This window comes from Lutra lutra, chromosome 5 (assembly GCF_902655055.1).
Source record: "Lutra lutra chromosome 5, mLutLut1.2, whole genome shotgun sequence".
NCBI lineage: Eukaryota > Metazoa > Chordata > Mammalia > Carnivora > Mustelidae > Lutra > Lutra lutra.
Genome location: NC_062282.1, coordinates 45,828,705 through 45,854,247, shown reverse-complemented (window position 1 = coordinate 45,854,247; position 25,543 = coordinate 45,828,705). Strand labels below are relative to the sequence as shown.

Below are 25,543 nucleotides of genomic sequence, written 5' to 3'. Positions count from 1 at the left end.
ATGGGGCATGGGGACCTTTGAGTCCCTTGTGGGCTTGAAAAACCTGATTCTTTACATGAAGATACATCATTCAAACAACCATGTCTGCATGAGGAAGAAGAAGAAAGAAGAAAAGGGAGGGAGAATTTCAGTCAGGGGAGGAAATACCCGGAACCAATCAGAGCATCTTCAATGTATATCATATTCTCTCACAGAAACAGAGAAATGTATAAATTGAGCTGCGACTAGATTTGCAGATGATCTTCTAGGCAGAAACCCAACAAAACACCCAGCAGGGCAATGGCAAGATGCAATTTGACCTGACAGGATGGCCACGGCAGGGAGCAGGGCTGCTGACAGGCAGAGCTGAAGAGCCCTCTGGGCAGCAGTATGCAGAAAATTAATATGTCCTCTCAGCCTCACCCCAGTGCCTCAAACGCCAGGGCTGTGCTTATAGCCGCTCAGAGCAGGCTATCAGGAAAATCTCATCTCCAGGGATGCGAAGGCAGCATGAGTGGCAGGGAGGATCGGAAGCATACTTGGGGTATTTGTTCTTGGATCTCTCCTATCATCTGCAGCTCTTACAGCCCTTCACACATCTTAATTAAACTGTTGATGGAGGATTAAGTGACTCGGGGCTGGGGCTGCCTAAAAGCTCTGGGCTGCCATGAGGACAAGAAGCTAGACTTCTTTTTCAGAGACTGGGATAGAAGGATGCTTGTCTCACCATTCCCTCCTTCTGCCTCATGGGGGTGGTGGGTGATCCTTTTCTCTCCACCCACCAAAGTCCTGGTGGGAAAATTCTCAAGGTCAAAGTCACGGAGTTGGAGGGGCTCACGGGGGCATATCTTGTCAGTGCTTACTTTCTACACGTAAAGAAACTGAGGCCCACAGTGTGGCAGAGAACTCTCCAATGTCAGGGCAGAGGCAGGAGTAAAACCCAGGTCTCCTGATTGCATACCCTTGCCTTTTCACTGCAACCAGCTGCCACCCTTGTTTTAGGTTTTAGATCTTACTAGCTAGGGCACCTTGGGCAAGTAACAACATTTCTGAGCCTCAGTGCTCCTATCCTGACAATGATGATGATAGCAACCACTGCACAGTATTGCCTGGAGATTATAAGACAACAAAGGTAAAATGCATGACCCAGTGTTGGGCACATAGTAGGTGTTCCATAAGTGGTGCAATTACTGCTAATAATTATGCCCTTTCTTTGGGTTTTACTTTAGGATAAGAATGCCCAGTACAAAAAAAAAAAAAAAAAAAAAAAAAAAAGAATGCCCAATACATGGCTGGCTCAAGACCAGTTTCCCTTCCTATATGTGACAGATGTTGATACCAGTCAAGGAATTCTTTCACACTGTGCAGATGTGCCCCCAGAGTCCACTCTCAACATCAAACTCCAGGCAAACAGTGATGATTAATCAGAGTTAGCACATGAACTATAACCTGTTGTCACCAACACAGTAGGCCTGGTGAGTGAACAGAGCTTACAGAATATACATTATCTTGTTTCTAGATGCCTAACAGTATGCTCTGGACAAGAAATAGAAGTGTGTCAGTTGACATAGTTAGTAACAGAGAACTTTCAAGTCATACGTCCTAGCTGTGCCTCTGAATAGCTAGCACATGCCCATTTTCTTCTCTGGGCCTCAGTTTCTCCAGCTACCAAAGGAAAAGGTTAGACTAGATTTGTTCATGGGCCCACCTAATAGCCTGAGTAATCTTTTTAAAAAATCAGTTACTGATGCCACCTCATTAGGACAGTGTGAGTCATTGGTAAGAATGCTTGGGCTGAGACGAGGAAACAGATTTTGTGTTCATCCTGGACACTTGCATTATGAATCTCTGAATTCCAGTTTCTTGTCCACAAAATGGACACATAAGCCCTGTTTTGCCATAGGTCATGGGTGGAACATAAATGAGACCATGAATGGGAGAGTGATTTGGGGATGGTGATGTGTTCAGATATTGGGGATGAGAGCAAGGGTATGTAGTGGGTAAGTGAACTGGCTGTTCCCAGTTCACAATTGGCTGTTCATCAGCAGGCCTGGGGCATAGGACTGGCCGTATGGACAAATATCAGACATCTCCTTCACATTTTGGTTGCAGGCTAAAAATGCCAGAGAATTATGATGAGATTTCAGGAGGTTTTTCCATTAGCTGGTTGGGTAAGCTTAAGCAAGTCACATCACTCTCTAAAATGACAGACCGACCATGTGACCTCCAAGTTACCTTCTTGCTCCAGTATATGGAAAGTGGATGATTTTAGCCTTGGAGACTGGATCAGTGATTGTTAAGACTTTGGTCCCTTTCCTGATTCTTATACAGAACACAGAACCCATGATCAAGAAGCTGAGCACATCACTCTGTAGGTTTACCATGGGCCAGGGGTTTGCTTCATGAAGTTGTAGTGAGAACCTGGTAGGTACTGCACAGGATCCCTATCCCTTGCCTGAAACAAGGTAGAAACTTGCTGTCTATTCTCCTTCTACTACTTATTAGTTGTGTGACCTTAGGCAATTATTCTCACATCTCTGAGCTTCATATATGAAATGGGGACAACAAATTTCTAACTAGTCTTTCTAATGAGAGGACTAAATGAGATAATTCATGCAGGGTGTGCTAGAATAGGGCCTGATTCATAGTGAGTGCTAGGTAAGTGGTAGCGATTGTTTATTATTTTTTCTTTCACCAAAACATGGTAACTCCATGTGCTATTTTGTTCAGCTTTTAGGATGAACATGTCTAATGTCCATGCAACTACAGGTTTTTCTGCTTTGGGGCATTTGTTCAAGTTGTCCCCTTTGCCTGGAATGTAATGAGCCAACCCAGGTTTGCCCTAGTTTCATGATGCCTAGAAATGTTTTTCCAAAGTTTGTGGCTACAAAGCCCTACCCCTCCATCAAAATGGCTCCCAAATGCCTATACCCCAAAGCCTAATGGGAAACAGACCCTTGTGTCTTAGATGTCTCATCTCTTTTAATCTTATAATGACTCCTTGAGGTAAATATTATTCTCCAGATGATATAGAAGAGGAAATGATGTCAACCAGGCTACAGGCCAGAGAACAAGGATGAAGCCAGGTTCTGGCCCTAGGTCTGGCTGATCCTAGGCTCCTAAGCTCTCTGCTCCTCTGCCTTCACTTGCTGTCTCCAGTCACATGACATCTTCACCACCTCCACTCTCACATCACATTTTCTCTCTCCTGGCACTGTTAAACAGACCACCTGTTCCAGTAATTGTTTCCCATATACCATCTCCTTATTCATCAAGTCTTTAAGAGGGGGACATACATGGCAAAGTTCTGGACCTTGTCCCTAAGCTGATCCTGATCAATTGCTGATTAGATTACAAGTATGTGTGGGAGCAGGGAAGGAACTTCATGTCCTATCCTTTGCAGCCCTCAGAGAACTTGGCACCGTCTGGCATATGTAAGGGGTCTGGTTCAATGAAAGAGCTTTGAAGTTATCACAAATACAGAAATGTAGATTTCTCTGGGATTTGTAGAAAGCTGAGAAAACTCTGGGTTTCCGTGACTTGTACTGAGTTAAGAAGTTACCCTGCTTGCCTATAATCACATGCTTCTTAATGAGGACCCCCTCTTATGAAGGTGCCTTAGGACAAGGGATGTTCCTACCCTGAAGAACTCCTTAGTGGACCCTGCTTCCAGGGTCCCATAAGCGATTTCCGTCTGCTTCGCTAGGTCCTCAGCACTCTCGATGGGAGACACCATCCTCTCCACGGTCAGGAAGGCAGCCAGGTTGGCTGTGTATGAGGAGATGATGATCAAGGTGAAGAACCACCAGACACCACCAACGATGCGGCCAGACAGGGACCTGCAGGCCAAAGGGAAGAGGTGTCAGAAGCATAGACATCAACCGCAGAAGGCTATGGGGAAGGGCCAAGGGCCAGCCTAAACCCTGTCAGCAGAGCTGTCAAACCCTATTGCACCCTTCTCCTCTGTCAGCTAGATGTGAGAATTCATGTCAGAGAAATTCTCTGGCATTTTGTTCCTTAAAACAGATAAAGACCTATGGGGTTGCTATTCTTCAGGGGTGTTAAAACCCCACAGGCATATATTCACACTACTTTCACACATGCATATACTCCAATACGTGTGCCAACAAAGACAGATATGTCAATACTTGTCCACAAAATCACACACATGTACAACTATCCTTTTAAATGCAGTTACATACACACCAAATGTTTGTGCACACATATATGAGTGCAAATGCATTTAAACACATGATGCACACATTTGATCATGTTCAGAAATGTTTCCAGACTGCCTTCTCATTATTGTTCTTTTGATCATCAAAGGTCATAAAAATGATGGACTAGAAGGAAGGGAAGGGGGAGTGGATTGGAGACAGAATGAGAACAGTTGTACTGTAGCCACTTTGGGGGAATGTCACTGTTGAGGGTAGGCACTGTGCTCCCTTCTACCACAGAGAAAGAGTTTGGCTGAAATAAAAGACAAAGAATATTTTGAACTGGATCAAAGTGGAAACTGTGACAGTGATAAAGGAGGTAAGAAATTGATCCTGATCTTCTTAGAGTCTGATTTTCCTCTTTATGCCCAACAATAAAGAGAAATAGGACCAGTCAAGAGTTCTACTGGGATCTTTCAGATTTGGCTAGGAGAGTGCCAATTCTAGAACATTTTCCCAAAGATATTACAAAATTATGTCAATGTCATGTGGGGTGATTCGATGTGGTTGACACACGGGGCATTGGATTATACCAAATCATATAGTGATAAAGTTATTTGCATTCTGTTTCTCTTTCCATCTGGCTTACTTTGTTAAGGAAGTGTTATCCTGGAGCTACTGTAACTTTACATCCTTTCTAACATGTGCCTTGACAGCCTCAAGCTCAGAGCCTTCAGTAGGTGACAGTGCTTAACTAAAACCTTATACTTAACAACCAAAGAAAGAAATCACCAATCCACCCCATAGGTTTTACAGATAAAGAACCTCAAGTCTCAGATCACACTGACCTAGGAACAGAACCCAGGCCTGCTAGCTTGCTTGATTATTCCACACTGTTCTCAACCTTCTGGTCAACCTTTTCTGTGTTATTACCATGTTCCTGTGTGTTCTACTTTGTTTCCATTTCTTAGAGGCTCCTTTCCATTCTAGGCAGGCAATAATCACTTCAAAAAATTCAACAAATATTTGTTCTTCCTTGCTCTATGGAAAATAATGTCTTAGATGCTTCACATTAAATGGGAAATAAAAGGAAATTTGTTCAAAGGAAGGAGACTGGGAGAGTGGAGCAGAGCTGTGTTATGGGAAGAATAGCTGCGGGAAGAGGAGACCAGAAGAGAGAGGTGTTTGCTGAAGGATTGACATGAGGCTGCTACCAGGAAACCGGATTTAGGAGCATTTGGCAGAAGTTTCAGGAAAACAAACACTAAAAACAAAGAAGTGGGTATTTGATGGGTAGCGTGGTGCAACAATGAGTTGGCTGTCCTGAGGGTGAGAGTGAGTTTCTCCATTTCTGAAGATGTTCAAGTAGTAGAACATTTACAGAGATGCTGTATTTGGTGCCCACTCTTAGTCCCCCTGGGTACAAAGTGCTAGGGACATAAGTCTACTTAGAGGAAGGATCAGACATCACAAGGAGCCAGCCTTCTCTCATACTCCTCCCATCTTTCCCATCTCTGAGTTTCTGTGATTTAAAATCATAAGTAGGTAGACCAGGCTGCATGGCTTCCATTGGGCAAACAAAATGAGACCTATAAAGGCAAAACTATTCTCCCCATGCCCCAAGACTTGTATACATCTATACTCAAAATCATCCCAGTCTTCTGATAACTAATCCAGTGCTCTTTTTGCCTTAGGAGGTGGTAAATAGCGGTGTTTCAGGGCTGTGATGAAGATGCTGCTCTTTTCCCAAGTCTGAGTGACCACAGTAGCATCTAAAATAGACAAGGGGAGTTAGAGAGGAGAAGGAAGTTGGGGGAAATTGGAAGGGGAGGTGAACCATGAGAGACTATGGACTCTGAAAAACAATCTGAGGGGTTTGAAGGGGCGGGGGGCGGGAGGTTGGGGGAACCAGGTGGTGGGTATTGGAGAGGGCACGGATTGCATGGAGCACTGGGTGTGGTGCAAAAACAAGGAATACTGTTACGCTGAAAAAAAGAATAAAATTAATAAAATAAAATAAAATAAAATAGACTTCCCTCCGGGCAACTTGGTGGCTCAGTGGGTTAAAGCCTCTGCCTTCGGCTCGGGTCATGATCCCAGGGTCCTGGGATCGAGTCCCACATCGGGCTCTCTGCTCGTCAGGGAGCCTGCTTCCTCCTCTCTCCCTCTGCCTGCCTCTCTGCTTACTTGTGATCTCTGTCTGTCAAAGAAATAAATAAAATCTTTAAAAAAAAATAAAATAAAATAGACTTCCCTCCATGTAGCTCCTTGTCCTCTCATTCCTTTGCCTAATCAGCCTGAGTGATCGTTATAAAAACATTAATTATATCATGTTGCTTCTTTGTGTAAAATCCATGAAACCCCTTTACACTTGGAATAAAATTCGAACTCATTGGTGACTCTCAAGGCCATATGAGATCTGGTCCCTGCCCTGCTCTCCAGTGTCTCCACAATATGCTTTCTGTACTCTGGTCACATTGGGATTTGTTTCGTCCTTCCTAATCAAAAGGCTCACACCATTATCACATGCCATCATTCCCCCTGATCATTGCATCAGCCCTGTTCATCCTTCAGACCTCACCCTACCCAGTACATTTTTAGCATTCAGACTTAAGAATCTCAGAGCCCCATGTAGCTCACATTGCAGTTGAAGTCTGATCTCAATTTGTGTGACTGTTGACGGTTTGTTGTTCCCCTGGATCATAAGCTCCACAAAAGTAAAAAATCTTACAGCACCGAGCACAGAGTGGGCCTCAATAACAAGTGAATGCATGACTGTCACCTCTCTCATCACCTGTCAGTTCTATTCACGCTGGATTCTAGAGACCAGGCATATTTTTTAGGGCCAGGAGAATCCAAACTTGCATATAGCCCAGGATGCCTGGAGTCATAGCCCCAAACCAAGTGTTTAGGATAGCTACCTCCTTTTCCAACATGACTCAACCGAGAGACCTAGCTAAGGTATCCTAAGTTGGGGATCATCTAGGGAAACTCAAAGCCCTCCCAAGAAAGTTCCAAGCCAATAGCTCCTTCTTCCCTGTTATCCTTTAATCAGTATTTATCCGCTAGGTGTTGAGAGCAGCTTATCCTACACACTATTCCCCACATGCCCACTTACTTAATAAAGACACCAAGGAAGGAGTCTATTGTTTAATAGTCAGTAAGTGTCATCCATGGAATAACTAGAGGGTGAGGGGAAAAGGCTCCTCAAATTGACATGATTCCAATGTTTCATTTGCATTTGATCCATACGGTAGGAGCTTGAGTATAAGACTATGTCCGTCTTCATTTCAGGCCTGGTACAGGCAAAGCTGGACCCTCTATCCAAGAACTCTGCATTTTCCCAGTTTCCTACCACAGGTAGGGAACTGGAATTAATAGAGGTTGTGACGGGGAATGAGTGTCTTTGCTCTTTCACTGACCAGTCCCATAACCTTGGCAAGTTGCCTACCCAGTTGAGCCTCTGTTGTCTTCTCTGTGTAATGAATGGGTGAGATTAACCCTATGTCATGGTGAGAAACCAAAACTTTTAGTACTAGGCTTAGTTGATTCTTTTCCTTCAACTGATACAAGCTATTGGAATTAAAATGGTAGTGGCAAAAGCCCTTTGAGAAGTGCTATTGAAACATGAGGCATTATTTTTGTGAGAATTATTCTGGTTGGGAGCTATAGGATAAATTCCTTAGTAGGGAAGGAACAGCTTTGATCTGGCCCTTGAAGGGATGCCTAGTCACCTGAATTTTATTAGTCTTATAACTTGGCACAACTCTTCCCCAAAGTACCTATGTGATTGAGGAATCCAGAATTGGTCACAACTTCTATGACTTGTTGGACTGTTTATCTTATTGATCTTATATTTGCAAGTCCTGTGAAATGGATGGGAGAGGGATGACTAGCCCCATCTTGCAGATGAAAGATCTACAGTTATGAGACAAGGTGACTCATCCAAGGTCACAGAGTGAGGCACTGGCAAATCTGGGCCTAGGAACCAGGACTTCCTATTTCTAGGCCAGCACTCTACCCACTGTAGAACATTATTACTTCCCTCTCCAGATTCTGATTGATTTCTAGATGGGCACGGACTTCTTCCACCCATGTTATCACAACCAACACTCATTTCTTGTAAAGCTCAGTGGAACGTTTAGAAGCTACAGAAAGCAGTCTGACCACCAGCATCTCCACAGAATTGGAAACCTCTTTGTATTTGTTTTCTGTCACTGGATAACAAATCACCACAAACTTAGCAGCTTTTAACAGCACTCATTGTCTCATAGTTCTATAGATCGATAGTCTGGATCAAGAGTATCTAGATTCTGCTAAGGCTCTCACCAGGCTGAAATCAGGGTGTTGACTGGGGCTGTCATTCTCATCTAGAGCTTGGTTATTCAGGCTTACTGGTTGTTTGCAGGAGTCACCTCCCTGTGATCATGGGACCAAGGGTATTTTCTCCTTACTGGCTGTTAGCCAGGAGCTGCTTTCAGCTTCTAGAGGTTGCCTGTGTTCTGCATCACATGTCTCCTCCATCTTCAAGCCAATAATAGTGTGGCAAACTCTTTCCTTGAACCTCTCTGACTTCCGCTCACTAGAGAAAACTCTGTTTCTTATTTTTTTAAATTTAAATTCAATCAGCCAATACATAGTACATGATTAGTTTCAGATTCAGTGTTCAACAATTCATCAGTTGAGTATAACACCCAGTGTTCATCACATCATGTGCCCTTCTTTGTTTCTAAAGGGCTCATTTGTTGGGGTCAGGCCCACTTGGAGAAAATCTCTGTACCTTAAAGTCAACTGATTTGGGACTTCAAATTACATCTGTAAAATCTCTTCACAGCAGAACCTAGGTTAGTGTTTGAATGACCAGTGGATAGGAATCTTTAGAAACGTGTACCATACTATTTATCCATTCATCCTGTTTGTATGGCAGGCACTATTAGCCATAAGAGAGAGAGGAGTGAGTACACCACAGTCTCTGCCTTCCGTGGAGAAGATGGGAGGGCAGTGTGGCGTAGTGATTAAAACACAAGCTTTAGAGTTTGATACCCTGATTCTCTGCAAAGTACTTCACATGGTGTTTGGAACATAGTAGGCCTCAGTAGAGCCATCATCACCATCTCATGTTAATGTCATAAATGGTAATTACAGTACTATCTCAATTATGTGACAAGTAAGAAAGTAGCAATAAGGGGACATGGGAAGGTTTGATAATTACTCTGCCGGCAGGGGTCAGGGAGAGTTACCAGACAAGGAGAAAATTGTGCTAGATTTTGGAGTGTAAGTAGGAGACTGCCAAGCAGAATAGGTGTGGGGGTAGGAGAGGCTCAGTAGATATAGGTAAATGGAGGAGGTAGTGGGGTATTATCTCTTCTGTAAACTCCCCAATCACACTATAGTCATCCTCCTAGTACAGTTCTAACCACACTGCTGGAATGATTTTTTTAAGGTGTTGCTATGATTATTACTCATGGTATTATTGATCAACAGAGATGATGCTGGGTTGAACTTGATAAAACAGTGCACAGAAATTTGGAGGGACAGGCTGGCTGAAGAGATGAAGAGATCAAAGTGATAGGGTTTGGTGATCTATGGAAGCAGGGGCTATGAGAAATGACCATGTTCAAATGATAGTTCATGCCTAGTGAGTGAATGGATTCTGACATGTACTTGATCCTGGCCATAAGCTATCTCTTCTTGCAAATGATGTTTTTTTTTCCTTTTGTTAATAAGACACTATATTATTAAAGATGATGCTAATAGAGAATAGCTAGGCTCTGATTGGATCATTTTCTGGTTCTGACAGATATTTCCTGTCCTGATCATGAATTAGGATTTGCTGTAGGCCTTTAATTGTTTCTAATCTCTCAGCTTGGATTTGTTGCTCTAGATGAGGGGTAGGCAAACTTTTTGTGTAGAAGTCCAGGTAGTAAATATTTCAGGCTTTGAGGGCCTTATGTACTACTTATCTCTGTTGTTGTGGTGTGAAAGCAGCCACAGACAACATGTAAACACACACACATGGCTGTATTCTAATAAAACTTTGATTATAAAAACACATGGCAGGCTGGTTTTGGCCTGTGGGCCATGTTTTTCTGCCTCCTGCCCTCAGTCCTACTGTGAATGTCAGAGACTTTTTTTTTAAAATTGTGTTATGTTAGTCACCATTATTTTTGATGTAGTGTTCCAAGATTCATTGTTTACATATAACATCCAGTGCTCCATGCAATATGTGCCCTCCTTAAGGCCCATTACTGGGCTAACCCAGCCCCCACCCCCTTCTAAAACCCTCAGTTTGTTTCTTGAAGACCACAGTCTCTCATGGTTCGTATCTCCCCCCGACTTCCCCCCTCAATTTTCTCTTCCTTATCTTAATGTCCTCCATGCTATTCCTTATATTGCACAAGTAAGTGAAACCATCTGATAATTGACTTTCTCTGCTTGACTTATTTCACTCAGCATAATCTCCTCCAGTCCGGTCCAAGTTGATACAAAAGTTGGTTATTTATCCTTTCTGATGGCTGAGTAATATTCCATTGTATATATTGTATATGTGTATATATCCATTCGTCTGTTGAAGGGCATCTTGGCTCTTTCCACAGTTTGGCTATTGTGGCCATTGCTGCTATGAACATTGGGGTACATATGGCCCTTCTTTTCACTACATCTGTATCTTTGGGGTAAATACCCAGTAGTGCAAATGCAAAGACTGGGTCATAGGGTAGCTCTATTTTTAATTTTTTGAGGAATTTCCACACTGTTTTCCAAAGTAGCTGACCCAACTTGCATTCCCACCAACAGTGTAAGAGGGTTCCCCTTTCTCCACATCCTTTCCAACATTTGTTGTTTCTTGTTTTGTTAATTTTTGCCATTCTAACTGGTGTAAGATGGTATCTCAGTATGGCTTTGATTTGAATTTCCCTGATGGCTAATGATGATGAACATTTTTTCATGTGTCTGATAGCCATTTGTATGTCTTCATTGGAGAAGTGTCTGTTCATGTCTTTTGCCCATTTGGTTTAAGTTAATGTGCTACAGTAGTCAAGAAATATCTTGACATCTCTGTAGTTATTAGCACCTCCATATAAACACGCAGTAAAATATTAGAATGATTCATTTGACAATTTTGTGCTATCCTCAAGGAGAAAATAGAGGGCATTGGTCAAGAGAATGGACCCAGGGCTCTGACAAAGCAGGATGGAATCCTGCCTCATTACTTACTGGTTCTGTGACTTTGGGCAAGTCACTATATCTCTTTGTGCTTATTTCTTTACAAAATTAAGTAATAGTACTCAAGGCATTTTCAATAATTAAAAAGGAAAATATAAATGGAGCATGTAGCACAGTGCCTGGCCCAGGGTAAGCATTTGAGGATGGAGGTAATGCAGATGGTGTGAGGAACAATGACCTGCACTAGGTGAGGGAGCTGACATCATCATCAGGAACATTCAGGAAAGCAGATCCTTGGGATATGGGGAGTAGAAAGTTATTAAAAAGCAATCAACTTTTGATCCCATCAACCTACTCTATAGGACCTCTCCAAAAAGGAGTTGGATATGGACATTCTTCATTTCAAAAGCATTTCCTGTCATCCCCAAGAGGAAGGGGACAGTAGGGACACCTCCTGTGTGCCTTCATTTAGCTGAGCTCAAGAGGTCACTGAGCACAACCTATATCCCTTTGTCACCTGCTTCAAATGGCTATTTTTAAAAAGTAATGAAAACATGGGCATGAAGGCAGAAACTCAGATGGCCTGACTCTAAATTACTAGGAGAAACAAAAGTCCATCCTGGCTAATTACTGAGCTGAGCCATGCTCACAGAGAGGCTCACTTGGGATGACACATCAAGGTTCCCAGACCAGGGTAAATAGCTCTGGCCACATGCAACAATTTTACTGATGAGGCCACTTCATCTAAGACACTGTGTCTGGTTGGCCAATCATCCATTTGTCACCAGCTGCAAATCACTTAGCACTTCCGTGGTGCAGCAGGAGTGACTCATTTTAATTATCCCAGCTGCTGGTCCACCGTGTTCCAGCACTGTGGCAGGGGGATGGCCCTGGACTCCTGGGGTGAGTACCAGGGGTGGGAAGCTAGGGGTTAGACAACAGGCTCTATGGAAAGCCCCAGTAGTCTGTGAGCTAGAGTTTGCAGCAACTCTGCAAGTTTGAGCAAGTTTGCAGCACTTGCAGAGCAAGGTTTCAAAGAAGAGTTGTCTTATGTTCCTGTTGTTTTCCACTTAGGTAGGCTAAAGAAGTGTGGCATGGGCACAGTTTGCAAAAGAATGGGTGTAGATGGGTTCAGGTACTAATTTGGTCCCTCTCTAAGTATCAGCTTCCACACATGAAAATGGAGATAATGATTTCCATCTCACGGATGGTAAGAATTCTGGGAGTCAGTCATGTCTTGCACTTAGCAGAGACACAGTAGGGCTCAAGATGTCACGTGTAATAATGGTGATATTGATGATTTCTTCTAGAAACCCTCCTCTTAGCTTCTAGGCCCCTCCACTCCTGTCTCCTCCTATCTTGCAGATTGCTCTTTTCTTCCTTTTTTCTTTTTTCTGAGAGAGAACATGTGTGCACACATGCATGTGTATACAACGTGGGGAAGGGGCAGAGAGAGAAGGAGAAAAGAGAATCTTAAGCAGGCTCCATGTTCAGCACAGAGCCCAATGTGGGGCTCAATCTCATGACTCTGAAATTATGATCTGAGCCAAAATCAAGAGTTGGACTCTTAACTGACTAAACCACTCAGGAGCCCTAGGGTCATTCCTACATAGTCTATTTTGCTGGTTCTTCCTTTCCACCCAATCTCAAGTTCTTTCTGTGCCCAAAGCTCAGGCCTCAGCCCTCTTCCCAACCCTGCTGACCACCTTGCCCCAGCTGACCTCCTTCAGTTCACGTCCTTTATTTGTAGAAGCTGACAACTCCAAATTTCAATTTCCAGACCCTCTCCTGACCTCTAACATGTTTATCTAACTGCCTCCTTGACACCTTGAAACCTGAAATATCTAAAACAAAATTCTTAAGGAACCCCTACCAAAAAGCCCCAAATAAATACATTACTAACTCTTCTCCCTCTTCTTCATTGCAGGAAATGGCAACACCATCCATCCTCTTCAATACTAGGGAGCCATTTCCGCCTTGTCTCTTTCTCTTGCCCCCACTCCCCACGTCTAGTCCGTCCCATCCAGTCATCCCCTTAGCGACAGATCCCATTCTAGACACTAAATATCACTGTCACATTTCATGCTTCACATTTCACATGCTGCTTTTCTCCTTGTACAATCCATGTCCACATAGTAGCCAGAGACTCTTTTAAAACTATAAATAGGATCATATTGTTTCCCACCCCACTTAAAATTTGTCACACTTAGGCAGGAAAATCCAAATGTCCTCCTGGGGTCAAGCTGATCTGGATCACCTCTAACCTCATCTTGTACTGTTTTTCCTTTCATCGCCATGCCCCAGGCTCATTGGCTTTCTTGCAGTTCCTACCACACACCAAATTCCTTCCCACCTCAGGACATTTGCAACTGCTGTTCCCTCTGCCTGGAACTCACTTCACTGAAATTGTCCCAAACATGCCTCCATCCACGCATTAGGTTTATGTTCATACCTCACCTCCTCACATCCATCCAGATTATCTCTGCCACCCATTTCTCTCTCACTTTACCTGGTTTCTTCATAGCACTTATCATAGTCCAAGTTTATATATATATATAATCTCAATTGATTTGTTAGTCACTCATTATCTGTCTCCACTAAAATGTAACTTCAGAGATGCCAGGAGTCTTATCTGTATCATTCACTGCTATATCCCCAGTGCTTAGCATCATGGTGCCTGGCATAAGGCAGGTGCTCAATGAACATAAACTGAATAAATGAATAATTACACAATGTTTATTGAGGACTAGATATTTACCAGGCCTGATGAAAACTGAGAAGTTTCTTCTCAAGGGAATTGGTAGGACGAATGTGACCGACACAGAAGGAGTTGTGAGACCCAGGCTGGGGTAAACAGCACAGGGAACTGCTGATCAAGTGCTTAGGAAGAGCAGAGGTGGGAAAATTCATGTACAATGGGGAAAAAATCTGGAAAGGCAGCATGGAAGAGGGGTGATTGGCAGAGCTGTGCAAGGTAGGCAGGCTTTGAACATTCTGAAATAGAGAGGCATTTCTTAGGGACAAGAATAGACTGTGCTGTGGTGTGGAGATGGGACAAGAAAGTGAACAAGTAAGAATTACACTTTGCCCCAAGTGTAGTAACCATCCAACAGCCGTTGTTCTCTGGGTATGGCTTTTGAACTGGGTACTGCAAAAGACACTTGGCATCCATTCTTTAAATCCCCATTGCTCTCTTCAGCCCAGAAAGGCTTACGTCCTTTTGACATTTGAGGAACCTGAGGTTCAGAGAGATGAAATAATTGACTTAAGGTCACAAAGTAGATGATGGAGTGTGAATGTGAACTCAGATCCGTCAAATTCCAACAGTATCATTTGAATATGCTCAAAGTGGGTCCAGCTTGGACCAGGGCCACCACTCTCATCTTTCAGAGTTTACCTTCTCAGGTCCCAAGCATCACTTGCCCACAGTTCCTAGACACAAAGGAATATTTGGCACCATACTGATGTTAAAAATGGGACTTCCTCCACATATATTTTTGGGCTTAAGTTCTTAGAAGAAGCCACTCTCTTTTTATAGCTAGCTGCCTGCTGGCTAGCCCATAATACCAAGACATATGGTTTCCCTATATCCAAACCCCTTCCTAGAGTTCCTACTATCTGCTGAACCACTAGCTTCTTTCAGAAGTGAGATGGGTTCTGAAGCCCTGGGTCCCGGACTCAGGGCACCAGGTATGGGTCTGGGTCCTTGTCTGTGGCCCAACATATCCAGCATTTGAAGTCCTAGGGTTGGAATGTTGTGGACTTTTAAAAATTGATTCCGACCCACCAGCAAGTGGGAGATAAAATAACAATTGGTACTTCTGCTCTAATTAATGATTGGTTAGCTCCAGCACAAGGTGTATGGAAAGGAGATATTTTACTTAGAATAACCAGCTGAAAATCTTCCATTGCCAGGTATTTTATCAACCTACCCAGTTCCTAGCATGCTCACACCCCACCTCCCATGTATCCCCAACTAGCCTGGCAGGGCAGCCCCAGAAGGCAGGGAGAAGCTGGTCTTCTTACCCAACCCCCCATTCATTTCACCGAAGGGACAACACAGCTTTTTCTGGGACAGTGAAGAAAATTATTAAGAGTTCAGAAATGGTATAGATCTCCTCCTTCTGTCCCTGCCATTTATTGACTATACGATTTAGAAAAGTTATTTTTGCATCTCTGAGCCTCAGTTTCATCTCTTTATGAAATGGGGACAAGAATAGGAACAACCTAAAAGCTTTGCGAGGATGAGCTGTAATGGCCCTGGGGGGCGGGTACCTGGGCCAGGGTAGACATCTGGTAGAAACAGCTAATACTATTCAGAAATGAGGGATGACATGGAAAGGAATTTCAGTATGCTGTTAGGTGGAAAAAAACAGGTTACAAAACAGACTATATGGCCCCATTTTAAAAAAATTTGACGTTCTTTTTTTTTTTTAATTGAAGTATAGTTGACACACAATGTTACATTAGTTTCAGGTGAATGCCATAGTGATTTGACTTCTCTATATGTGATCCTGTCTCACCACAAGTGTAGCTACCATCTGTCACCCTAAAATGCTGTTACAGTGTTACTGACTACATTCCCCATGCTGTACCTCTCAGCCCTGTGACTTATTCATTCCATAACTACTGGAAGCTTGTATCTCCCACTCCCTTTCACCCATTTCCCCCATGCCCTACACCTTCCCCTCTGGCAGCCATCAGTTTATTCTCTGTACTTATGGGTCTGTTTCTGCTGTTCGTTTGTTCATATCTTGGCTATTGTAAATAATTTTGCAACAAACATAGGGGTGCACACACCTTTTTGAATTAGTGTTTTTATTTTCTTTGGATAAATACCCAGTAGTAGAGTTATTGGATCATGGGGTGCCTGGGTGGCTCAGTTGGTTAAGCAACTGCCTTCGCCTCAGGTCATGATCCTGGAGTCCTGGGATCGAGTCCCACATGGGACTCCCTGCTCAGCGGGGAGTCTGCTTCTCCCACTGATCTCTCTCTCCTCTCATGCTCTCTCTCTCTCTCAAATAAATAAATAAAATCATTAAAAAAATTAAAAAAAAGAATTATTGGATCATAAAGTAACTCTATTTTTAATTTTTTGAAAAACCAGCATAGTATTTTCCACAGTGGCTGAACCAGTTTGCATTCTCACCACTAGCACGAGAACATTCTGTTTTTTCTATATCCTCACCAACACTTATTATTTCCTGTTTTTTTGATTCTAGCCATTCTGACACATAGAAGGTAGTATCTTGTAGTGGTTCTAATTTGGATTTCCCTGATGATTAGTGACACTGAGCATCTTTTCATATATCTGTTGGCATACGGCCCTGTTTGAAAACAACTTTGGCAGAGATTAAGTGTCTGAAAGTATGTAAACTAAGATATTACAGGAGTTATCCAGGTGGCTCAATTGCAGGTTTTCTTTTCCACATTCTTCTATTTTCTGATTTTCTAAATGAATACCTGTAGTGATTATAATATGAAGGCAACCTAGGACATACTGGCTAAAATTATGGGCTGTGAGATCTTCCTATCTGGGTTTAAATCTCAACTTCTTTTCCCGCTGGCTGTGTGACCTTGGAGAAGTGACTTAGCCTTTCTGAGTTTTGGCACACTCAACTGTAAAATGGAGATATTAGCATGGCAGCCATTTTAGTATTGTTGTCTTTCTTCCACCACAAACCTGGTGCTTGGCAAGGATTCAGGAAGAGGAAAGAAAGGGATCTGTAGACAGGGAAGTGAGGAAAAACCTCTCTGAGAGGGTAATTTTTAAACTGAGAGTTGAAGGTTGAGAATGATTTAGGTGTGTGAAGAATCTGGAAGAACAGCATTATCGACAGAGGAAACAGGAAGTGCAAAGGTTCTGAGGCAGGAGTAGATTTCATGTGTTCAGGGTAATTAGCTGTGAGTATGGAGCATGAGGCAAGGAATAGATCAATCAGAGCATCTGAAGCCAGGGCATGGGCTCTGGATTTAACAATTAAAAGTCCAGCTCCAAGTGACTCCTCCTCTGAAAAGCCTGCCTGTTGCTTCTCACCCTCCTTTCTAATTTTTCTGAACTCTTCTACTTTCCCCCCTCAGTCCTGCTCCTTGTTCTGCTCTTTTTCACTGTTACCACTACACTAAATTATTAAATTGTTCAAGATAGTTTGGATTTCCTCATAATTCCCTAGAACCTAATGCAGTCTCAATATTTGCTGAATGAACGTGGAACTCCGTAAGTAGGCAATTTGTAACGTTTTCCTTTAAGCTATCTATAAAGAAAATTATTTCTTGAGCTAATTAATAGCAAAAATATGATTGCATAAGGAATCATTTATTGATGAATTAACAGACCAATTTCAAAAACTTCAGAAGCATCCATTTTTGAGAAACTGGTATCTCCGATAGATCCATGATTCTTACATAGTGCTAAAATCGTGTTCCCTAGAATCTTTGCTCTGAAAAGTGGTTGTCATAGAACAAAGTAATGTGTGAAGTTAAAATAATAAAACTTTGTTTCTTTAAAAATATTGTAAAAGCTGATGTCCTCACAAATTTAGAAAGGCTCCCACTCTTGATGAATCTCTGTCGTAAGGTTGCCTGAATTATTCAAGGTATGGAATACTAACTTTGGGTTTCTCCCCTTTTCCCTCAGGAATTCTCAACAAGAATGTCCTCCCACTAACAGGGATATAAATGGAGCTGCATTTTGGTATGGACTTGTTCTGGGCCATGCATAACCTGGAAGAGGCACTAAGAAATCTCTAACTTCATCCTCACTGTCAGGAGACAGGAAGTGATCTTCTACCTCAGTTCTCAAAAAGACGTGGCATTCAATTCGTCACCCAAATCTGGGCCCTGGCATCCATCCTTGCTTCTGTGCTCCTCATATGTTCAATAACATGGTATTATTTGTCCCATTTTTCATGGGATGTGTAGGAGGCACAATTCTAAGATGGCCCCATGACCTCCATTTCCCCTTCTCTCCCATGTTATTCTTAAGATTCTGTCATATTCCATTGCAAAAGGGATTTTGCAAATGTAAAAAGTTTACTAATCATTGGAATTTAATTTATCTGGGTGGCCCCAATCTAATCTCATGCAGCCCTATAGAAGAAGAGCCTCCTCCATTTGGTGACATAAGAAGTCAAAGAGATTTGAGGTGGCAGGGAACTGTTGTGAGGGACGGGGCACGGAGCAAGGATCTGAGAGTGACCTCTTGAAGCTGAGGGGTATCCCTGCTGACAGCCAGCAAGTAAATGGGGGATTTTGGTCCCACAACTGCAAAGAACTGAATTCTGACAACAGAAATGGCTTTGGAAGAGGACCCTGAGCTCCAGATGAGAACTCAGCTGAGTTACACCTTCCTTTCAGTCTTGCAAGAAGTAGAGCAGAGAGCAAGTCATGACAATATCAGACTTCTGACCTACAGAACTGGGAGGTAATATATAAGTGTTTTTTTAAACTATGAAGTTTGTGATAATTTGTTAGACAGCAATAGAAAACTAAAGTGTGACTGGTTCTTCTAAACCATGTCTTGTGGTTGCCATGTGGGGGTGACTACAGTAAATCCTTAACCTATTGTTCTGTTCTAGCCTCATGCTCCACTTTTCTCCTTTATGTTCTCTTGGTGAAGTTGTTGATAAAGCTGGCATCAAAAGCCATCTGCCAAGAACTAGGTGGTGTCCTTGGACAAGTTACCTAACCACACTAAGCCTGTTTTCTTACCTCTGAAATGGGATGTGGTAGGCAGAAAACTGGCACCCCCAAGACAAGATCCAGTTTCTAGAACCTGTGCCTATGTTACATTGGATGGCAAGAGATATTTTTCAGATAGAATTAAGGTCAGAGATGTTAAAGCAGGGTGATTTTCCAGGCGGACTCAGCATAATCATATTGGTTCTCAAAAGTAGAAAAGGGTTGTTCAAAGAGATGAGAGAGAAAAAGAGCCAGGAGAGATTCAAAGGGTCAGAGGGGCTTGGTCCTCCATTTCTGGATTCGAAGGAAAAGAAAAGGTTCATGAGCCAAGGAATGAGGAAGCTGGGAAAGCTCTCAGCTGAAGCCCTTGTTTCCTCAGAAACAAGGACCTGGGTCCTATAACCACAGGAATTCAAATTTGCCAACAGCTTGAATGAGCAAGGAAATGACTTTTGCCCCAGAGCCTCCAGAAAGGAACATGGCCATGCCACAACCTTTTTAGCTCGGTGAAACTCATACGGAAATTCTGACTTACAGAGCTGTAAGATAATAAATTTGTGTTGTTTTTGGCTGTTACATTTGGTTATGGCATTAATTGAAAACTGATACAGGGATAAAGAATAAATACATGTAAATCATGCAGGATGGAGACTAGTATATAGTAAGTACCTAATCTGTGCTATTTTTTCTTACTACTCTTTATTAGTTTATAACTGCTCTGGTTACACTCTCTTTCCCTGTCCATACTGAGTGCTTTCATTCTTACATACCTTTTATCTTCTTGATTCTCTCTCTCTTTTTCTTTCTCTCTGTATATCCTTAGATATCCTTCCCAATTTCAAAATCCATCTCAGATGACATTATCTCCAAAAAGATCTTCCCAACTCTTTCAGCCAGGTACAATCCCTTTTTATCCCTTTGCTAGCTATTATATTACTTAAGCCCTAGGTTGTATGAAGGGCTGTCTCTCTTTATTAAATCTATATGCTATGATACATTATGCTTGATAACAAAAAATCCCCAAAACCTTGCTAAAAACAATCCAGGTATTTTTACTTCTTTTTAAAAAAATTTCTACTTTATTATGGAAAGAAGACTCAACATTAGATTTACTGTCTTGAATTTTTTTTTACTCTCTTAAATTTTTAAGTGTATAATATTGTTAACTACCAATGTTGTACAGCTGATCTCTAGAACCTACTCTTGTTTCACTGAAACTTCATGCCCATTTATTAGCAAGCCCAGATTTTCCCTTTTCCCCAGGTTCTGGCAGTCACCATTCAACTCTGTGTTGAGACACCCCATATAAATGGAATCATGCAACATTTGTCTTTTGGTGACTAGCTTTTCTCAGTTAGCTTAATATTCTCAAGGTTCATCCATGTCACCACATGTTGCAGAATGTCTCCCACCCTTTTTAAAGATGAACAGTATTCCACTGGATGTATAAACCACATTTTTACAGTTTATTCATCACTGATGGACATTTACATTGTTCTACATCTTGGCTCTTGTGAAGAGTGCTGTGAAGAGTATCAGAGTGCTAGTATCTTTTCCAGATCCTGATTTCAAGTATTTTAGATAAGTACCCACAAGTAAGAAAGATTGCTAAATGATATGGAAGTTCTATTTTTAATTTTTTGAACAACTTCCATGCCATTTTCCACCGTGGCTGTACCATTTTGAATTCTCACCAATAGTATACAAGGGTTCCAATTTCCCCTCATCCTTGCCAGCAGTTGTTATATTCCCGGCATATTTCTTGTTCATCCCACATGTACATGGTGGGTTGGTTGGGGGTTCTTTTCCCCTCATCCTCCCTCTGAGGTCAAGACCAACAAAGGGCTCTGGAGCATCCCCAGTTGTGCACAGGGTCTTAAAGCTTCTTCAAGTAGTGAGAAAAGTTCCTTTTGTTCTTTTTTCATTGGCCAGTATGGAAGGAGATGAGCAATACTGCCCTGTGCATACGAGGAAGGGAGCTGGGTCTATCTGGTATATCAGCATTCATGGTGACCATAAGTTCTCATCCACTACAAGCCCCTAAGAAGAGGTTTTCATTTTATAGTCACTGTTTTGCAGATGAAAAGCTTGATGCTCAGAAAAGACAATGATTTGTTAGATGGTTTCTAAGTGGCAGGGTTGGAAGTGGGACCCAGCCGTCCTTTCATCCTTGCTGCAACTCTACCAAATGCTGGGAGACACCAGACACTGTGCTGGGGTTGCCTCAGTCCCTGCCCTCTCGCTTACTGTCCACAACTGTGAGCTGTTCTCTCTCCAGCCTTCCATGCCTGTGCCCTTTCTCTCTCTCAGCCTCACGTGCTTCCTGTTTCTAGAGTTGTCCTGCTCCAACGCTGTACATCTAGATCACAAGCAACTGGAGGGCAGGGGTAGGACCTTCAACTTTGATTCCTGCACAACCCCTAATGTATTAGGCACTCAACAAATGCTCCTTGGATTGAACACAGAGTTGAAAACAAAATTCACTTCAGATGCCAAACATTTGTTCTCTGCTTATATCGCAGCCCTCCCCTCCTCGTATGTTCCCAGCACTAGTGTATTAATAGGGATTTGCATGTACTTTGCTGGTTTATTATAGAGAACATTAGCTCTCTTTCAGCATATATTTGAAAAAGAGATTAATAAGGTAATCAACAATACACCTCATAAATCACTCTGAAAATTGCTGAAATAATTTCTTAGTCTCTTTTTTCTTTCCAAGGGATTCTACTACTTCCAATGACTTATACTGAATTGACAGTTCTAATTAGCAGTCATGAAAACTCAGGGTTTTAAAGCTAGGGGAGATTAGAAAAGAATTTTCCAGAGATGTGATAAAACTTCTTCCCATAAGAGATGTCATGTGTCTCAGTGGTTGGGTTTAGGTGAGAAAGGGAAGCCTGTGGGAAGGAAAGTGCAGTTGGGAAAAGAGTAAGAGGAGGGGAGAACATGTGTCTTAGGTACCTGTCTGTCCTCGGGGGGCTAAGATGATTGAGAGTCATTTACTGCACATGTGCCCTTGACCCTGAGGGAATGTCAGAGAAGGGCCTACATTATTTCACATCTCACAGCTCTGGGTCCTGACATCACCTAGAAGCTGAATCCTGGCCCAGACCGAGAGCCCAGCTTGCTCTCAGGTTTTAGGGATTTAAGGAGTCAAGATTGAATTGACTTTGATGTGGTCACTCTTTGCCATTTATTTGACAGACATTAAGTACCTTCTCTGGGCTGGACCTTGTGCTGATGACACTTCCCCAGGCTTACCAAAGGAAGGACTGATTGGGCTGAGACCTAAAGAATGAGTTCAGGAAAGGTTCTATTGTGGGGAAGGTTGTAAAAGGCAATAATTAACTAACACCAGAGATGTGGAAATGACAGAGGTAAGAGCTTCCCCCACAGAGGAATGGTAGAGGGATACAGCAGGACCCTTGGTTGGGACCGTACAGGGCAGCAGGAAGTGAGGCCAAGGAGGAGGCCATGCAGGGTCCTGGGTAGTACCAGAAGGATTCTGTGGCAGAAAAAGACAGTGAGAGGCGAAAAGCAGGAGGCAACATGAGAAATCTGTATGTCCTTAGAAATCACTTTACCTTGCAGAGTGGAGGATGGATTAGGGTCAGCTGGCAACAAGAATGGGGTGTGGAGATGAACAGGCAATACTGGTGCCCAGATCAGAGGTGATGAGTACATGGACAGAGCAGCAGGGGTGGAAAGTGAGGAGACTTACAGAGATTTGGAAGGTGGACTCCGTATGGGAAAACTGTGTGAATATAGAGGGTGAAGGAGAGGGCTCACTGAGTTTTGAGGGCTCCATTTTTTGATTGACTATTTTTGTCAGGCATTATATATATATATATACATATATATATGTATATATATATATATATATATATATATATATAAAAGCTGTTTATATTCATTCCTCATCATACACTATGAAGGAAGTAGTATTTAGCTCCATTTTAGGAATGGGGAACTGAAGCTTGGCAAGATTAGGTTTCAACCCATCAGCACACACGTAGCTTGAGTCCAGAGTTCACCTGTTAATCCCTAGGGTATCTTCTCTCCCTTTCCTTGCCTCCTAGGTTTCTGGTTAAGGCATCTCAGAAGGAATTTAAGAACAAAACAAACAAGCAAAGGGGAAAAAACAATGAGGGGGGGCAAAGCAAGAAACAGATTCTTAATTATACAGAACAATGTGATGGTTTCCAGAGTTGGGGGTGGATAGAGATTAAGGAGTGTACTTTTTGTGATAAGTACCAGGTAATGTACGGAAGTGTTAAATTTCTATACTATATACCTGAAACTAATATTACACTGTATGTTACTAACTGGAATTAAAATAAAAACTTAGATGAATACCCAAGTTTTGTAGCAACATGGACGGGACTGGAAGAGATTATGCTGAGTGAAATAAGTCAAGCAGAGAGAGTCAATTATCATATGGTTTCACCTATTTGTGGAGCATAACAAATAGCATGGAGGACAAGGGGAGTTAGAGAGGAGAAGGGAGTTGGGGGAAATTGGAAGGGGAGGTGAATCATGAGAAACTATGGACTCTGAAAAACAATCTGAGGGGTTTGAAGCGGCGGGGGTTGGGAGGTTGGGGGAACCAGGTGGTGGGTATTAGAGAGGGCACGGATTGCATGGAGCACTGGGTGTGGTGCAAAAACAAGGAATACTGTTATGCTGAAAATAAAAAAAAAAGTAAAAAAATAAAAAAAATCAATAGGGAAAAAAAAAACTTAGAGTAAAAAAAAAAGTCATCTCAGAAGAAAATGGTGACATTTCCTGAGATGGGGAGTCCTAGGAAGAAGCAAATATTCTTAGTAGAATCTTTCCCATAATCACTGGTATAGAACCAGTTGCTACATAGCCGTGGATAGTGACATCTACAACTTTGCACTTCCTAGCTTGCCAGAAATTCCACTGTTTACTATTTCTGTATCCTGTCTGGATGGACTCTTAGACATGTTCCTGGGGAGCTGGGTCTGCCCTACTCCAGTCCCTCAGCCCCTGTTTAGCACCCTGGTGGAGCTGGGGGCCCTTGTGTACATCCTTCCGGTAACTTCTTAGCACTTAACATTTAAATTAGTAATGAAAACCTTCCTGGGAATGAGAAATCAGGTAGGTCCCATGGAGGAGAAAAAGTTCCTGTGATAAAGGAGGAGGAGAGCTAGCTGGAATATGACAGGAGTGGACTGGAGAGCAGCTGTGTTGACTATAGACAGAGTACCTACTTCATTTTGAGTCTTTTCCCTGCATGTATGTAAAACACAAGAAAGGGAGTAACACTTGCCTGCCTCATGGTTGTTGTAAAGATCAAATACAATAATATATGGCTGTATTTTGAAAATCAAAGCACTCTTTACAAATGAGAGAACTTAAAGTTCTAATATCACAAGTTAGAATCAGAGACTCAAGTGCCAGAAGGTACCTTGGGGATGATCAGAGTCATCCTCATTATTTTATAGGTGAGGAAAATCAGGCTGAGGTTCAGAGAGATTAAATGACTTTTCCCAAGGTCATCCTCAGAATTAATGTTGGAGCTATGTTTAGAAGGCAAATAAATCCCCAAGTACAAACTGAGGGTTCTTTCTACTATGTTGCTTTGGCAGGATAGAACTGTAATTGACCCTGTGGGTTTTTAGTCAGATTGACTGACTTATTAATTGTGTGGTTTGGCCAATTTATATAATCTTCTTGAGCATCTTTTTTTGATCTATAAAAATGGAATAGTTATAATTGCTTCCTCAATAGGTTGGTAATGAAGATTCAATGAGATAATGCTAACAGATACTAGTTAAACAGTGGTAGTGATTATTACGATGAAAACCATTTATTGCATGTTTGTCATTTGTCACCACCCATCCTTCCATTTGAAGATGGACCCACTCTAAACTTCAGAGGTTTCCAAACCAATCCACTACATCACTGACCTTAATTTTGTCTCCTACAAATTGTACTGAGAGAATCAGAGGTGAGGCCACAGAGTATCATTCCCTCATCTTTCCTCCCAATATTTATTTACCCCTATCCTAAAAGTTCCTTGGAGGATCTGAGTCCAAAGCCTGGTCAAGAGGCTGTGTGTGACTTTTTTCTAGCCTACTTGAATGTTTTACATAATCAACTAAAGAAGGGCAGAGGAGGAGTTTGATTGATTTAGGATTAGAGAGCCCTTTATTCAGAGGTATGAAGGGACTGGGAAATTAGGAGAACCCAAAGGGGTGATCAGATATCATTTGAGGGAATTGTACTTTGCGTCATTAAGGGTAGTATTTAGAATGAGTCTATCTCTCCAAGTTAAAGCATCAGAGAAGAACGAAAGCTGGCTTGAATCCAGGGGGATGTCATTAAAATGATTTCTGGGTTTATCCATTTCCAAACACCCAGGTATCATACATAAGGCTAGAGGCTGAGCTGGTCTCCTTGATAAACTTGAGCTATGAATCACTAACACAGTAAGTTTAATCACATCTTGATTATATGCAAAAAATCTGTCTACCTTCAATCTGTGAATTTTAATTAAAGGTTTTAGTTTGCTTATTACTTCCTCTCTTTTATGGAAA

The 25,543-nt window shown here is 42.2% G+C and overlaps 1 protein-coding gene across 4 annotated transcripts in view; it reads right to left on the bottom strand.

Moving 5' to 3' along the window:
• GRIA1 (glutamate ionotropic receptor AMPA type subunit 1) overlaps positions 1-25,543 on the bottom strand; it is a 309,387-nt gene that overhangs the window by 42,244 nt on the left and 241,600 nt on the right. For all 4 annotated transcript variants that reach the window (XM_047730841.1, XM_047730840.1, XM_047730839.1 and 1 more), the window contains one exon: positions 3,620-3,818. In XM_047730841.1, coding sequence (XP_047586797.1) covers positions 3,620-3,818 — 199 coding nt within the window. The remainder of the gene's footprint in view (positions 1-3,619; positions 3,819-25,543) is intronic.